The 18,457-nt window shown below is 34.3% G+C and overlaps 1 protein-coding gene and 1 long non-coding RNA gene across 4 annotated transcripts in view; one reads left to right on the top strand and one right to left on the bottom strand.

Annotated features, from left to right (window-relative positions):
* Window positions 1-18,457, top strand: part of LOC138701146 (uncharacterized) — a 228,951-nt gene that overhangs the window by 71,107 nt on the left and 139,387 nt on the right. Inside the window, exon 2 of the long non-coding RNA XR_011332458.1 lies at window positions 14,584-14,657. This is a non-coding gene — a long non-coding RNA (uncharacterized lncRNA). The remainder of the gene's footprint in view (window positions 1-14,583; window positions 14,658-18,457) is intronic.
* The window catches only part of LOC138701141 (putative fatty acyl-CoA reductase CG5065), a 55,770-nt gene that overhangs the window by 7,855 nt on the left and 29,458 nt on the right, over window positions 1-18,457 (bottom strand). For 2 of the 3 annotated variants that reach the window (XM_069827746.1, XM_069827745.1), the window contains exons 2-8: window positions 12,812-13,007; window positions 11,148-11,396; window positions 6,649-6,794; window positions 6,301-6,410; window positions 4,188-4,380; window positions 3,058-3,297; window positions 1,417-1,542 (exon numbers count right to left, since the gene is read on the bottom strand). In XM_069827746.1, coding sequence (XP_069683847.1) covers window positions 1,417-1,542; window positions 3,058-3,297; window positions 4,188-4,380; window positions 6,301-6,410; window positions 6,649-6,794; window positions 11,148-11,396; window positions 12,812-13,000 — 1,253 coding nt within the window. In that variant the 5' untranslated portion in view covers window positions 13,001-13,007. Of the gene's footprint in view, window positions 1-1,416; window positions 1,543-3,057; window positions 3,298-4,187; window positions 4,381-6,300; window positions 6,411-6,648; window positions 6,795-11,147; window positions 11,397-12,811; window positions 13,008-14,321; window positions 14,451-18,457 lie in introns of all 3 variants that reach the window. The other variant, XM_069827747.1, reaches the window with a different exon arrangement.

The following is an 18,457-nucleotide window of genomic DNA, read 5'->3' as shown; positions in this document are numbered from 1 at the left end:
CTTTCGAACCAGTATTTTTATCTCCGTGGTGGAAGTGGAAACTAGTGAAAATTTTCCTCTTATTAAGCAGTTATTTTTACCTTATTATTGTTGCTTTATCAAATTATACTTATATAACAAGTTTATTTTTCTGAGAATTTTCCCTTATTAAGCAATTTTCGTTAGCTTATTGATGCTGCTAAGTTTTATAAATTGTACTGATGTTTATAAACTTGCCTGAATATTTTCCTCTTATTAAGCTTTTTTGTGCCAACTTTATGATATTGTAATATTTTACTGATGTCATTATACATTTTATTGGAAATATTATCCTTATTAAGCATTTCTTAGCTTATCTTTTTATTAAATTTTATAATTTGATATAATTTTTTTTCAGAACTTTTTTCTTTATTAAGGGGAGTTTCAATGACCTATAGAAGCAATGCTAAATTAACAGATTTCATGTTCCTCTTACTCAGCAACCAGTAGACATAGAACTCTGAAAATTTTATGAGTGGTATTATGTTTTGCATCGTGCATATTTATAACTCAAGTGTTTAATTGCGTTAATAACTTTGAAGATACAATTTTTTTTATATAAATGCCCAAAATTTTCTTAATTTTTACTGTTAAAAAGCTTCGTATGTTATAAAACTTTAGACACCAGTTAATTAAATATATGGGAAAAATCATATAGGCCTAATTATGGGTAGTTTTAGAGAAAAAGGTGCGCATATTACTGAAAAAATAAGTTTTGAGAAAAATGCGTTTAAAAATACCACTACATTCCCATACGTTATGAAATTTCTGCGTGCAGCATGCAATTAAATGTACGAGTAATACAGGATGCAACAAAAAGGTACGGCCAAACTTTCAGGAAACATTCCTCACACGTAGAAGAAGATAATATGGACACGGTTCCGCAAACGCTTTATTTTCATGTTAGAACTCATTTCCTAAGCTCTTCATAATACATTAATAATGGGAAACACAGGAACAGAACGTACCAACATACCACATGATACTCTTCCTTATATGAAATGTTCAAAATGCCCTCCGTGAGCATGGATACATGCATCAACCCGCCGTCGCATTGAATCTCGGATGCACTGGCCTATCCCTGGAGAATTGCGTATTGTTGTATAGCCTTCCACAATACGAGCACGAAGACTCTGCATCTTGTACCGGGGTTCCATACACAATAGCTTTCAATTCCATTGCTCTAATTCCTGTATAGACGTTACGTGCAATAATAGGAATTTCCTCAAATACCCTGTCACTTTTATTGCCCCATATTCAAATCATATGTATTTCTGGACAAAAACCAGTTCATCAGACAGTATTTCTACTGTTAAGTAACACATGATAGAAAACGTCTGATGGTTTTCCTTGAACCTCAAGGCAACTCCAGACATTAAATTTTAAAGATTCACCCACCTGTCTTCCGGAGATAAATTCTTCTCAAATGACAAAAACCTATCATTTTTGAAGTACCAAGGCCTCGTTGTGAAATATTGTAGTACATCTAACCCAACCATAATCCTCTTCTGTACCCTTACCATGCTGTAAGAGAGAAGGTTTGTCAGCTAATACATATCATGTTTAGCAAATGTCGTTACAAGACTAATATTAAAATGTATTTTGTTTGGCAACATGAAATTCAGTGGTTTGACTAAACAGTTTATGATTCATGAGACCTAACCTAAAAACTGATTTTGTTTGACCACATGAAATGATTAGTACGGACTCTTAAAACCGAATACCACTTTAAAATATATCTGTTTATTTATTACTAAAATTGTTGCTGCATTATATTAATATTTTAATGATTAGTTACGTTTAAATTTCAAATAACACTCCGTAGTAACATTCGTTTCATGAACATGAGCTTTTCCAAAGGCAAACGGTGTTGTCAACACAACAGCTAGAAAGTAACTGCAAGTTCTAATATTTATCAGTACCGAAATTCAAAACAGTTGGCAAATGAAAATTCAACCTGACAACTAGAAAGTCATTATAATCCACTAGCAACGCTGTAATAGGGGATAAATAGGTTTCAGCCTTAGAGTATAAAGTTAGAAGGCTCAGACGGTATATGGAGAAAATTAATATTTTTAACTTAGCCTACTTACAGAGGGTTTGGAATTGAACGGGTTACATCAGCTCCTTGTCTATGCGGATGACGTGAATATGTTAGGAGAAAATCCACAAACGATTAGGAGAAACGCGGAAATTCTAGTTGAAGTAAGTAAAGCGATTGGGTTGGAAGTAAATCCCGAAAAGATTAAGTATATGATTATGTCTCGTGACCAGAATATAGTACGAAATGGAACTATAAAAATTGGAGATTTATCCTTCGAAGAGGTGGGAAAATTCAAATATCTTGGAGCAACAGCAACAAACATAAATGACACTCGGGAGAAAATTAAACACAGAATAAATATGGGAAATGCCTGTTATTATTCGGTTGAGAAGCTTTTGTCATCTAGTTTTCTGTCAAAAAATCTGAAAGTTAGAATTTATAAAACAGTTATATTACCGGTTGTTCTGTATGGTTGTGAAACTTTGACTCTCACTTTGAGAGAGAAACAGAGCTTATGAGTGTTTGAGAATAAGGTTCTTAGGAAAATATTTGGGGCTAAGAGGGATGAAGTTACACAACACAGAGCTGCACGCATTGTATACTTCACCTGACATAATTAGGACCATAAAATCCAGACGTTTGAGATGGGCAGGACATGTAGCAGGTATGGGCGAATTCAGAAATGCATATAGAGTGTTAGTTGGGAGGCCGGAAGGCAAAAGACCTTTGGGGAGGCCGAGACGTAGATGGGAAGATAATATTAAAATGGATTTGAGGGAGGTAGGATACGATGGTAGAGACTGGATTAATCTTGCTCAGGATAGGGACCAATGGCGAGCTTATGTGAGGGCGGCAATGAACCTCCGGGTTCCTTAAAAGCCAGTAAGTAAGTAAGTAAGTAAGTAACTTAGCCTACTTAAAGAAGCGTACAAGACAACAACGTCACAGGATATGTTGAAGTTATCTCTAGGCTATACATAAGGTCTTATACTTACAATCTCTTCTGTCTTGCTAGAAGAAACAGGAAGTCTATCAAATAGGCGGGCAAGTAGTGGAAGATCATGATCCAGAGGTAGTGATACAACCAGTTCGTCCTTGTGTGGCCTTCTGGATATGAAAGCGCGACTTCAAAGGGATTTTCACGTATGAGCTTGATTCCTTTAACCATAACGTCGCCCCACGTGATTGACACGAGAGAACCTGTCGTTACGTTGTATACTGGAACTTCTTGATATCTGCACAGAGATTATCTGGCTTAATGACATGAAATGAATGGAATCTCTGTTTAGTAGCTTCTCTATTAATGGAGATATTTGAATAGATGAGAATATTATAGGGCAAAAGTACACTTTTTCAGTATTCTTTAATTTTTTTGACAGCCGGCAACGATATTTTCAACACTGGTTAAAATACAACACCAGTAATTTTTCTAAATTTTCTGGCAAAAGATTATACCTTCTGACAGTTAATTTTGTTTTGTACGATGAAATACCCATGAAGTTATAAAACAAAGAGGAGAAATTAAGCAGACAGCAAAATTAATAGTTGAAATCCCTTTAAAACATCAATTTGCACAAATATTATAAGTGAATGTAGCAACACTAAAACGACTTTCACTGGATTTGAAAGAATGAGTATAGGTGGAATAGGAACAATTTATTTTGTTTTGAGTTTTCGAATTTGTTGACCCTGCGAGTCCAATGCTTCTAGAAGGAAATTTGGAAATTTCACTTGTCCGTGGTAATCCCGAAATGTTGGTGGAATGGATGGCTTTTTTTCAAGTATTTCCTGGGAAACATCTCTGTTGTCTCCTTATATCAGGAATGCCCGGTTCGTGAAGGTATAGAAATATTAATGGGGGGAAAAAGATGTCTTACAAAATATGAAAAATATGTAGAATTTTATGAATTATGAGAATTTTACCAAAGCATTTTGAAATATTAAATTTGTTTGCGTAAATTGCATTCTGCACATCGTGAATCGTGAAAGTTCTTGTTTCTATACCTCTAGCAGGGATGGTTTACAATATGAAATTTCATATTTTACCTGGCGCTACTCATTTCTTAATCTAAACGCAATCGGTCCCTAAGAATCTTTTTTAAACTACAAGCAAGAAATAACTTACTTGTCTACAGCCAATTTCCAAGTCGCAATGAGAATGGCATTGATTGCGATGTCCACAGGGATCACCTCAGCTTGGTATTTCTCGTTACACATCATAGATGAGAGCACGCCCTTTCCAGCTGCCACCAGGACTCCGACAGGACCGTTAAGAGTGTCAACCCACCCAGGAATAGGATCCTTGTATGTTGGAATAACTGCGCATGATCATGATTGAGGGTGAAGTAGGCTAATACACATAACGACTGATCTTCATTTCAGTAATATTTATGTGGAGGAGGTGTTTTGATGGACATCTCTCCTCTAAGTAAGTAAATATGTAAATGAATGAATAAATAAGTAAATAAATAAATATAAATAAATAAGTAAATAAAATAAACAAATAATGAAATGAAAAATTAATAATTAAATAAATAAAAATAAATAAATAAATAAAAATAAATACATCAATAAATAAATTAATTAAATAAATAACAAATAAATAAATATACAAATAACTTTATAAAAATAAATAATTAAATAAATAGAAATAAACAGTTAATAAATAAATAATATATAAATAATTAAATAAATATAAATAATAAATAATAAATAATAATAATAATAATAATAATAATAATAATAATAATAATAATTCTTTATTTATACTGGCAGAGTTAAGGCCATAGGGCCTTCTCTTACACTCTACCAGGTCACAAAGTATACAAGCAGTTAAAATTTAACAAAAAGGTAAAGAACAGAATACTAACATATTTCAAAGAAAAATATTAATAATAGCATAATAAATCGACACTAAACAACATGAAAATAATACCATAATAAAAAAAAGAAAGTAAAATACATTGGGATATAGTGATATATACTGGCAGAGTTAAGGCCATAGGGCCTTCTCTTACACTCTACCAGGTCACAAAGTATACAAGCAGTTAAAATTTAACAAAAAGGTAAAGAACAGAATACTAACATATTACAAAGAAAAATATTAATAATAGCATAATAAATCGACACTAAACAACATGAAAATAATACCATAATAAAAAAAGAAAGTAAAATACATTGGGATATAGTGAAAGTAACTCATTTAGTACAAATGGTTAATATGGAAAAACGTAAGGAAGAATATATCAAAATGGAATGTAATAAAATAATAAAAAAGAAAAGAAATACGAAAATTAAATAAAATTTACGATAAAAAGGCTATGATAATAAATTCATCGGCTGATAAAGAGAACAAAATGGGAAAAGGAAGGAAAGAAATATATAGCCTATATTTTTACAAAACTATCGCAGAGAAAAGGGCTTATAACTGAAAGGAATCTAATTCAAAAAGTGAAATTTTAATTTATTTTTGAAACTAGACAATGTCCGACAGTCTCTGACATGCTGTGGTAGAGAGTTCCAGAGATGAGCTGCAGAGACGGTGAAAATCAAGAGTAGAAGGATGTTCTGTGTTTAGGAATGGAGAGTATATAATATAAATAATAAATATATATATAAGAATATATAAATAATTAAATAAATATAAATACATAAATAAATAATTAAAAGACTAAATAAAAATAAATAATTAAACAAATAAAAATAAATATCTATAAATAAGTAAATAAATAAATAATGAAATAAATAAAGAAATAAATAATTAAATGAATACATGAGTAAATAAATCCAAAAATATATTAATTAAAATAAATAAATAAATTAATGTTTTACATCTTGCGTTGCTACTATTGAAATCTTTTAAATCTTGTTACGGGAAGTGAATTTTTCATACGAATCCCATTTCTTCTGTATTATATGCCAGTGCCAACATTTTAACATTGTTTAAAAAAGAGAAAAGGAGCAATTAATGATACGTGTTACTTTTGAAAAACCCGATATAAAGAATCAAATATCATGGAAATAATGCTAGATTTTAATTGTGCTATGTACCTTCCTGGGGGTAAAAGGCGGTCGGAGCGTGGTGCCGACCACACCACCTCATTCTAGTGCCGAGGTCATGGAAAGCATGGGGCTCTACCTTCATATTCCCCCAAATGCCTTCATGGCGTGTGACGGGGATACCTTTACCTTTACCTTTTTACCTTATACGAGTATTTATACTCCGTTTCGTGACTTACCAATGGATGGTCGAAATACACTGACAGGTATTCTATCCCTATACTCGTTCACCAATGCCTCTGTCAGTCGCTTCGAATATGTGTAGCAGTTAGGATGTGGCCCAAGTAATCTGCAATAGAAAAGTAAAGAAAACAGTGTAATACAAATAGCTATCTGCTCAGAGAGTTCAGACTCTCTCCGGTCGCTATTATTCTTTGAAAATAATATTTATGTAGAGAATTCGCGGGATGTGTCGTATTCACGGCATCGATTCTTTGCTGTGTCTGTATGTCTTTCGAAATGAAGTCCCATCTCACCTAATTCGAGCCAGTCTGCAGAATAACATTAATTTTAACTGCCTTTCATACCTGGGCGTGATCATTTCAATGGATTTATCGTCAAGCCATTCCATAGCTCTCATTACGTCGTGAGGGTTGTGGGGTGGGGGGTAAATCTTCTCTTCCAAGACGTCAAATTCACAGTGGCAGAAAGCTGTCGACAAGTGCGTGAATGCCTGTGGAAAGAATACACAAACGTATTTACAATTACTGATTGTGAACAGTAACTTGTTTTGATTTATAAGTCGACATATATTTGAGTGTGCATTGAAGGCAAACGAGCTACTCCTATAGTCTATATGCAAGTAGCATAAACACGGTGCAGTCATAAGATAACTACTTCAGCTGCTGCTAAGCTAACACTGCTAGTGAGTCTAGAGAGTCTAGTCTAGAGATTTATGTTATGTGACTATAGTCCTACTTGCAGATCTTTTCCTACATTTCTCGACGCATCTGTGGCTCATTGTCTTCCATCTGAACGGCCCGGGTTCGACCCTCGATCTGGCCTGATGGAATTTGTGGTGGATAATGTAAACGTTGTAGAGGATTTTTCTTGGGGTACTCCCGTTTCTCTGTGTAATTCCATAAACACTCTCAACCTCCCCTCATATCATTGCCTCCCCTCATATATCATGTAAATGTACAAAATAAAAAGCCAATCAAGGAGTTAAAAAACGATAAGGGTGAAATATTAAATTGCAGAAAAGAGATTGCAAACGAATTTAATAATTATTTTTCAGAGATAGGACACAAAGTTACTTCTAACATTAATAAGTCAAATTTTAACTCATCTCTACAAAATGAGACACAAGATGAACATTTAGCTTCCTCCATGTTTCTTTTCCCTGTAACTGAAGATGAAATTATTATTTTGGTTAAGAAGTTAAAAAATAATGTTGCTCCTGGTATAGATGGAATTAAGAATAATACTTTCAAAATTATTATCAAATATATATTAAAACCCATGGTTCATATTTTTAACTTATGTTTTGTGCAAGGTATATTCCCAGATGTTTTGAAATGTGCCATAGTAATTCCAATATACAAATCTGGAGATAAAAGTAATTTAAATAACTATAGACCTATATCTTTACTTCCAACATTTTCCAAATTGCTTGAAAAATGTTTAAAGAATAGATTAATAAATTATTTAGAAAAACATAAAATCCTCTCTAAAAATCAGTTTGGTTTCCGCAATAATATTTCTACCGATGATGCTCTTATTAATGTTACTGGAAAAATTATCAATGAACTAGATATCGGAAACAAATGTTTGGGTATTTTCTTGGATCTACGGAAAGCTTTTGACACTATCAATCATAATTTACTTTTGGACAAACTACATACTATTGGAGTTAGAGGTATAGTTTTAAAATTATTCCAATCATATTTTAGTAACAGAAGGCAAATTACCAAAATTGAAGATCAATTTAGTGAATACAAATATATTGATATAGGTGTACCGCAAGGAACAATTTTGGGACCTATTTTATTTCTAATATATGTTAATGATTTGCTAAATATAAATTTAGAAAAATTTAATGGATCTATATATTCATATGCGGATGATACAGTAGTTATTTTCAGTGGTTTTTCTTGGCAGGAAGCATAAGGAAATGCTAATATAGGTGCTAACATTGTTAAAAAATGGCTTAATTCCAACTTCCTTTCTTTAAATATATCTAAATCAACTTTAGTTCCTTTTTCGTTAACAGCTGCCAGTGTTCAAAATTTAAAATTTAGCGATAAATATAGACTAATAATACACAGTGAAAATTGTTTAGATCCCAAAAGTTGTAAATGTCCACCTTTGAAAGAAGCCACGTATGTCAAATATCTGGGTATCATTATTGATCAGAACTTAAAATGGCCTCATCACATTACTTATCTTTGTAAGAGGCTTCGTAAAACAATTTATAAATTCGTTAATCTTCGATGCTACTTACCTATTAGAGTTCTACGAAATGTTTATTTGGCCATTATTCAGTCTATCATTCAATATGGTATAATTGTTTGGGGTGGAAGTACAAAAATTAATCTTAGTCCGTTAAATTTACTACAAAAACGAATAATTAAAATCTGTTTGAAGAAACGTTTCGATTATCCAACTAAATTAATTTATTCTGAATTTAATGTATTTAATATTGAACAAATTTATAAGTATACGCTGTTAAAATTTTATCATAAAAATCGTAATAAGTTTGTATTACAGACACACAATTATGACACAAGGCGAAATATTAATTCAACATTAGTAGAACCTAAATGTCTCACATCTGCTGGTCTAAAGCATAGCATTAATTTTGGCCCTCGGTTGTACAATGCTTTAACTAAATCACACCCAGAACTTCTAACATGTAACCCACTAACATATAACAAGAAAATTAGAAACGTGTTAATATCTTCAATTTGATTAAATAAATTTATAGCCTATGTGTATGAATTAATCAACCTATATTATATTTGTATTCTATAATTTTGAAATATATATTAGTCCTACTTTTCACGTGCGATATTATTCTTCTCTAGTGTTAATATTATATTATATAATTCCATTGCCGCTGTAATTATATTTTAGTTCCTATTTTATTTTACTTATTTATTTATTTATATTATTATTATTTTTTATTTTAATATTATATCTGAACTGCGACCGAGCACGAGCGCTGCTCATTCGGTCTCAAATTTTGTTAATACTACTGTATCTTCTTTCTATATTGCTTGTATTATCTTAGTTGTATTTCTCTTTGTTTTGTTTTGTAATTATATTTCTTTATTCTTTATTTATAATCTGAAATTTTTAAAGATAAGCTGAAGTGAAATCTTGGGGATATTACTGGTTTCTTGTGCTTTAATAGGTTCTAAGTGTTTATGGTCCCGGACCATGGCCTTTATCAGATCTCGTGTGGTTATGAGACCTGAATCTGTCACGGTTGAGGCAAAGTCGGATTCATTAACTGTCAGACTGGAATAACCAACACATATAGGGCGCACAATGGACCAACGTAAGTTTAAGTGCGTAGATCGACCCTCGGTCCAGCTCTTGAAAAGTCAGCGAGCCTACGTCTCTCCTCTCGCAATATGAGTACAGCGGAACTAAACACAACATCAGCGTGGCTGCCATCAGGGCCAATGAAATGATAAGCAAGTTATATTTACTCATTATCAAACCCTAAAGGAATAAAGGAATTTGCTCCATCTGAGGTGATTTTTAATGGGATATTTAACACCGATGTGTCAACTGCAAGTTTATTTAGCGTCAGTGGAACTGGTGATAGCAAGATGATGAGGCCGAGGATTCGACATGAGATTAACTGACATACGCCTTACAGTTAGGGAAGACCTCTGTAAAATTCCCAACCAGGTATTAAAATCAAGAGGGATTCGAACCCACTCCTGAGCATTGCATCAGATTAGGTAATCAGATCCTTACTCCTGACCTACACCAGTGATATTGAGATATTAGATTAGCAGTATTTTGAAGTGGTGATTGCTCAGTAGTTCAGTTGTAAGTCGGTTGGTCGGTTGGTTAAGTCTTTTTTTTTTTTTTTTTTTTTTTTTTTTTCCTGATCAGTCGTATGGTTTGTTCGTTGGATGGTTGGTATGAATTATGAGAATTTTACCGAAGCATTTTGATAGGTAGATAGCCTAGTTTTCTTGCATTTTGTGTATTTAGTTGCTTGGTTGCTCGGGTGCTTATTTAATTGGTTGAATGATTGGTTCGTTAGTTTGTTAGATGGTCTGTTGTTTTTTATGGTTAGGTAATTAATCATTTGGTTGGTTGTAGTTGAATGGTAGGGTTATCATTTTGTTGTTTGATATGTAAGTAGGTTAGTCGGTTTCTTGATTGTTTGAGTAGCTGCTTGGTTGTTCGGGTTGTTAATTGGTTGATTGATTGGTTGGTCAGTCGGTAGTTTGATTGGTTGGTCGCTCTGTCGGTTTGATGTTTGAATAGTTTGTTGTTTTGATGGCTGGTTGGTCGGTGGGCAGTTTGAGTAATTGGATGGCAAATGAGCCGTTCTCTTGATTTATTGGATGCAAGGTTGTTGATTGGTTGGTTTGTTGATTGCATGGTTGTTAATTCATTGGTTTGTTGGTTGAATGGTTGTTGATTAGTTGGTTTGTTGGTTACATGGTTGTGTATTGGTAGGTTTGTTGGTAATAGCCTATGGTTTTTGATTAGTTATGGAAAGTTGATTTTCTGGTTTCATGGTTGTTGACTAGTTGCGGTTAAAGTAGGTCGGTCAACCAGTCAGTGTGCTTGTTGATAGATCTTTGTTTGTTGGTTTGTGTTGATAGTTGATACATAACCCAATCTTTGAATTTGTTTGTTGGCTGATTGGTATTTTTGTCAGTTGGTTTATTCATTAGTTTGTAAATCGGTTGGCCGATATAAAGATGTATCAAGGAAAACTGAATTGACGTGATGTATTCTGTATTCTCTAGTGGACTGAGTTATCATGTATTATACTTTATGTCTAAAATAGTAATGCTATTATTTAGTATAATGAACAATAAAATAGTCATACCTTCAGATGTTTCATCTGCAAACAGAGATCCAATATCCTTTTCGTACCGGTAGTGTTATTGGCGATTGCATCTTTCATACCAGCCTCTAATCGGAGGGAGGCAGCCATATTGAACACCAAAGTAACTTCTGATATAAGTTGGCGTCTTATTTCTTTTTGAAGGCCTAAATCTGGCTGAGAGAAGTCACATTCCACTGCTACAAGTTTCTTCATAGCGTTTGGGTTGCTTTTAATCACATTCTCGAATAACTGTAAGAGAAAAACATCAGATATTTAAAAATTACCTTTAACCTACATTATGCATTAATAACGATTTTTAGAACAAATTATTCGTAATATTTTAGTTGAATTTAATTTCCCAGATAAATTTCAATTACTTGATATTAAAACCGAAACGAATACTCCATCCAATTGATAATAATTTTCATAACCAACACGTATGGGTAGATGTTGAATCTTATTAACAAAGTATCTTCAGCATCTGGTCTGGCATTATCGGTGATGGCTTGGTGGAACCCCAGTGCTTTCTAGTAGGCTTAAGGATAAAAACTACAAAGCTTTCTTTCAAAACGTATTCGCTGATTTTTTGGAGGGCGTGGACTGACATTCCGTCGATGATGTCACTCCCACACATGTTAGTGTTCTTTCCTGCGCCCATATCGATAACATTTTTCCAGATAGGTGGATTAGTAAGGGTGAATAAATTTGTTGGCCTTCACGCTTACTTGATGTAACCTATAGGACATTTTCTCTGGGTTTATGCATATTCTTTGTTGTATTCGTCTGCAGTGGGTATGCAGAAACTGTCCGATACGCTTTGCTGTCGTTACGTACCACACCAGAAATTTGAGAGAGTGTTTGGGACTCATTGAGACGACGAGCTGAGACCTGTATTGAGGTAGTGGCGGACATGTTGAGCATTTTCTTTTCTAAGGTGATGTGAAGAGATTTCTTCATAAAAATCTTAATGATTAAGATTCTAAATTTTCGTATCCATGTTGATATAACATATTTTTCTTCTCTACATGTTAAGAATCGTTTTAATGCAGTTAACATATTTTTCTTCTCTACATGTTAAGAATCGTTTTAATGCAGTTGTCTGCTCATACTTTTCCTTTCGTATGCATTCTAGAATGTTTACATTACGTTTTACGTTTCCCGGATTAATAGTTTTCCGTCCAGAACTAATTAAGTAGTCAGAGTTTAATTATAACCACCTTGTATAATTTTCACAAGTATTTTAAGTTGGTTATTTAACGATGCTGTATCAAATACTAGGTTATTTAGCGTCAGTGGGATTGGTGATAGCGAGATGGTATTTTGCGAGATGAGGCCGAGGATTCGCTATAGATTACCTTACGGTTGGGGAAAACCTCGGAAAAACTCAACCAAGTAATCAGCCCAAACGGGAATCGAGGCCGCGCCCGAGCGAAGCCCCGGTTCGGGAGACAAGCGCCTCAGCCGACTGAGCTACACCGGTGGCTTGTACAAGTATTTCAGTGTTTCTTTTTGAAGAGTTTAAAATATGGCAAACCTATTCACTCCATGCATGGAAAGAATTGGCCTGGTAAATTTAATATATTTTTCAGAATTGCATTTCCAGTTAATTTAATAACTACTGCATATGTGTAGCCTACAATAATGCTCCCAGAACTCATACTCACTGGAAGTTTAGCCATTGCCTCGATACGGGCCGATGGCGCGGTCCCTCGTTTCGCTCTGGCCAGCACGTAGATGCGACGCACCCCTGGACAACTCCTCAACAACTTCTCGAGCAGGACCTTGCCCATGAACCCGGTGCCTCCTGTCACCAGGATCGTCTGGTCGCGGTACCAATCCGTTATCACCGTCATGTTGTTTCTGAAATGAAAAATAACATATTTATCAGGGAGCGAATTTATGACTAATAATAATAATAATAATAATAATAATAATAATAATAATAATAATAACAATAACAACACTGCGCGCAACAACCCATAGAAGACCAAGGCCTAGCACATACCTCAGCACAAATGAACGATTATCCAATCAGTATGTTGATAATGTGTAGTTATAACGATGATCTTGCCATTATTTGCTCGTGGAACTGGATTTCGCTACTGTAGCTCCCGAAATTCATGATACAACATAATTTCTTTAAACATTCATAATATAGGCTACATAGAATGGGTTAAATTTTTATCACCAAACATTGATAACTTTTATCGAACCACAAATTCTTTTCCATGCTAACCGCTTTCTCTTGTATTTATAGCGAAGGTCGTTTCTGTTTCACATATTTTCCCTTCCAATAGGCCACATGTTATACCGGTACTGTAGAAAATGCATGCCTTTGAACTCTTCGGAAGTGTAAACCTAAGCTGAAGACAGAAAGTCAGAAGGAGAATTATCTCGCTGATAAATAGATAACAAAACAATATTCAGCAGTATATCTAAATGTAGCGGATTTCGAGTCTTCGAGAAACTTAGCGGCGATAGAAAACCTCCTAAAATGTAGCAAAATTATGTAGAATTCATGTAACGAGTTTAAACATTATTGTTTTCTATTAATATGCAATATTGACGTTTTAAACATTAAAAATATTTTGAGTAAATCCCATGTTCTCAAAGAGATGGTGCTAAACATCTGTAAAATTATAAGATTTAACAGTTGCACACTCAAATAATAGAAATGGATACAATGAGTGCCTTTCTTCTATGAGCAGAGTTGTAATAGTCCAGTTTTAAACCTGTTTCAAATCATTAACTGGTTTAATTACCAGTTATAGTTTATTATTACTAGTTGAGTCAACGGAGTGCTGGTCAAATTTTCTTCTTTTTCTTAAGCTGTAATCAAGATAAATCAGAAATGTGAATATCAGAAAATGAAAATGACTTGCTTACAAGAAGTATCTTTATCAAATAAATTTACACAAATTTTTAATAAAATAATATTAGATAAGGTACATTTCTACTTTATAAGGAGCGTCTTTTTGTAAAAGAATTAGAAGATCGATAACTTAAACAAATATATTAATTACGATAATTCATAGCTTTGATTATTTAACAATTTAAATTACATTCCTAATTTCTCCACCCACAACCGTAGTGGAATGTAGTGGAATTTTAGCGGCTTCATGGCCGATTTCATGTTTCATTAGTTGGACACACTGCTACTGAGTCTCTACTTACGCAGTTAAACAGCGCAAGGATGTCAAAGTTCCGAACGTGAATTCTCTTCGGTATCTTGGCACCAAGTTTAAACGGTCGGATTTTGAACATCCTGTAGCACATCACTCTGTCATCAGGGGAGGTGGGTTCCTGGTGAAAAATTGTTCTAATTTATTCTCTCCCTGTTCCCGAAGTCTGGTTGAAGCATTTTGGTACGCTTTATATTTGTTGTCACTTACATGAACATGCCCCGAATACAATTATTTTTTTCCCTTTGTTTCAGGAGGATTCTCCCACTTTCCTTAATCGTCCAATTGAAGAGAAATGTACCCACAGTGCAGCAACCATTTCAACAATGTGAGTTATGCATGAAATATTTAATAATCTATATATATATATATATATATATATATATATATATATATATATATAATTTGAACTGATAATAGAAATTACGGGAAAACGGCTGAACGGATTTTAATGAGTGACCCCTCATTTTCATGCCTGGCATCTAAAGTTTTTCGGAAAAGTAGTAGTTTTCAGTGAAATGTCAATTTTCCTACATAATTTTCCTATTTTCCAAAATCCATCTGTTGTCAGTTTTGAGAACTAATTTTATTCAATCACGGCCGACTTGATTGAATTTCAGAACAAAACACACACTACAATAAACAATAGGCTATTATACGAAGGCCATGACCTGCATGCAGGATTGCCGACATATTTAGAGCTCAATTCAATTTGTTATTAAAAATTGATTCTGCAGTGTATAATTTTCTGAGTACTGCTGTGTATTGGATATTCAAATCTACGAAACTTGAGGTGGTTTGATGACATTATTACCATTAGAAATTAAATATTATTATAGTTAATATCATGATGCGTCTATTCTTCATTAATTTTACATAATATTGATGCTATATTGATGACTTGAAAGTGAAACGTTTTGAGGTTATGTAAGTAAATGTAGAGAATATCTTAATTTAGATCTTCATTTCTATAATTTACTGAGTGACTGCTATATACAACTACAAAACTTAAGTAAGATAATAATATTGTTATTAAAAATAAAATATTTTTATACTTATTAAACCAGTGGGGTTGGATCTTTTTCATATACTTAATGGCGGTGTAGTGTAGATATTGATATGTGTCATTGTATTCAGTATTGGCTCGAGAGAACGCAAAAATTACAGTTCCTAAGGAAAAATAAAAAGATATTACTTACTGATAAAATAAGAGGCCTAGAAAATGTTGTAGCCTCCAGATCATTTCAGCAAGATCTCTTAGTAGGATAAAATGATTTTACGCTCTACATTTCAAGTTCTACATGCAGCAGCTATACGAAAATGCTATTGTTCGAAAGCTTAGCAAACCTGACATTTTTTTAACTTTTGCCTACAATCCACAATGACCTGAAATTGCTACTGCTATCGTCCTGACATTGATACTTGCGTTTTCGCGTTGAAACTCAAAAACTGAAGTTGGATAGGTTCAAGAAAAAGTATTTGGCCTAAAAAAATCCATTGAGAGGGAGTATGTTTCATTATTATGGAAGCAAATAACTATCAAAAAGACAAGTATTCTTCATTGAAAATAAATCTGAAAAATTTTCATTTGAACGTCTAACGAACTTAGTTTGCAGCAGCATTTGCTGCACAAGCCACTAGTTATTAGTAGAAATGTGTTGATAATACAATTTCGCGATACTTGATACCGATACCTGTTTTAGAGCGTCGATACTCAATACTGCAAATGTAAAAGTGCTTGTTTGAGGATTACTTTATTAGTCTACAGTCTTCTCCACCTTTCGGAATCCTCGGCAAACTGGCGGGGTCCATTTTGTATCCCATTTCCACTTAGCTTACAGCGTGTGCATTTCAGGTCAGCTTGCGGAGGGTTAATCTCGTATTCGGAGTAACGTAGGCTCTCTTAAAAATTGCGATTGTAATAGTTTGCTGCGCAGGATTGACTACTCTAAATAACACTTGACTAATATATTCGGTGCCTCAGATTGGTCATGTAGGCCTACTACTTATGGAATGTCGGACCTAGACAATTTTAGTGAGACATTTGGTATTCACACTTCTTATCCTGACTTGAACCATTCTTGGCCGATGTTGGCAATACTAAACTATCTACCTCTTACACACCGCTGCTGAGGGATTTCCCAACCCTACGACTGAAGCTATTGACATTTTTTATTTACCTGGAGTGAAGACTATTTTACAATCTACAGCCATAGTGGGCCAAGCGCCATTTATTAAAAACGGGGAAATCAAGGGTTAAAGTTAAATGAATAGCATAGTTAAATGAGTATTGACATACCATTTAGTTTTAATACGTATACCTGCTATATGTTTCGTTGAATGATGGTAATGACTTAATTTTAACCCTTGTTTTCTCCGTTTTTAATATATGGCGCTTGGCCGACTATGGCTCTGAACCCTTCAATTATGGCATGCCCGAAATGATAAAGGGACTGATTCATTACGAAGCAATTGAAGTGTATAGTTAGAAAGTAAGTGTGATCTTCGTGACAGTTTCCTTTTACGTGTTTCATCTTTGACGTTGAGCTTGCGCCATGGAGACCACATGACCAGGGAGTCCACGATCTTAAAATGTTTCTTACTGAATCAAAATCCTCATAAATATGTCGACAGATTGAGCCAGAGGATCCAATGCTTGAAGCCAGATGTGATGGTTGTGGTGGTGGTGACGACGAACGATGATGATGATGATGATGATGACGATGGTGATGGTGATGGGGATGATAGCGGACATTATTTGATTATGGTTACCATCATCACCATCAACGGTCGTTAAACTTTCGATCGCGAAATAGATCACGGTGACATTTTGTTAGCTGTTGCGAGCAATTTCCTTTCTCGGAGGGAAGTTGCCGTCACAATGTTGAAGTCCGTCATCTGGTAGAAAAATTGCACGTACTACTTCCTACTTCACGTTTGGTTAATGAAATCTGCATGACGCTTGTCATCGTGATCTTGCGTTTTCCTATGGGCCTAGTGTATTGTCGTGTGCAAAGTGTTTATTTCTATTTCTTACATGAAAGTGTTTTGTAAACATAATAACAACTTATTTCAATAGAAAACCACAGAGTAATCACTTCTTCTCGGAATGGAAAATGAACTTCTTTGACCAGCATACGTTTTTCCCCGCACCGAGAATGGGAACCCGTTCCGAGATCCTTGGTGAAACGAAAACATGGCAGAATTTCAATTGTTTACTGTAACAAGACAATGAGCCATTGTCGAATACTACCACGTCCAATGACGTCACCTCCTGTCGCTACGGGTATGAGGGCGTCGAATTTGCGTATAAAATTAGCCATACCGCGCTGCTTCTCTTGGTAATATCTCGGCATCGAGAGCAGTTACAGACTTGTACGATCACTCGTTTGATTTTTAATCGCTAGTTCTGTAATATTAGAGTCATTAGATACGTATATTACATGTTACACTTTGAGTGAATTATAGTGAAAAAATATTTTGTGAGCAGGGAGTGATGTCGGAACTTCGCTTCGTGTGAAGAGAAAATATGTTGCATGTCCTTAATTAATTAGGACCTATTTCTCTTATCATAGACCCATATAGTCCATTTGTAAACCGAAACAAAAAACAAAACATTGAAACCAACACAAGTGTTAATATCATTCCCCAAACTGGGCGTCGTATTCTACGTGCCGGTGTATCCCAGATAGAACGTAGAATTTTTTTACGGAAGTTGAAGGAAAGTGTTCCTTATATGTGGTAAAAGTATAACTGTGGAAAGAAATACAACGTTGAATGACTTTATTTTCTTATTACAGAGTCAGCAAGAGGTTATTCAACGTGGGCGAGAAATGGCTGACAGTTTTTTTACTGTAGCCTTCTCAGGGATAGGGCTCTTTTATATGCCGTAAATCTACGATACAGGTCTCACAATTCCATGGTGAACTATGCCAAGGTCCTTTGAAATCCATCTCACTTAGCCAGGTTTTAATCTGCGATCATCACATCCAACATAACAGGGGGGCTACCATGTGACGACACACAGAACAGATTATAATATTGTTATATAGTATAAAAATCATGACGACTTTGATGATGACGGTAATGTGTCTTGATGTCATAGTTAGTATGAGTTTAATATTATTA

The sequence above is a fragment of the Periplaneta americana genome, chromosome 6, assembly GCF_040183065.1.
Source record: "Periplaneta americana isolate PAMFEO1 chromosome 6, P.americana_PAMFEO1_priV1, whole genome shotgun sequence".
NCBI classification, from domain to species: domain Eukaryota; kingdom Metazoa; phylum Arthropoda; class Insecta; order Blattodea; family Blattidae; genus Periplaneta; species Periplaneta americana.
Note: the sequence above shows the minus strand (reverse complement) of the source record. Positions and strands in the feature narration are given on the sequence as shown.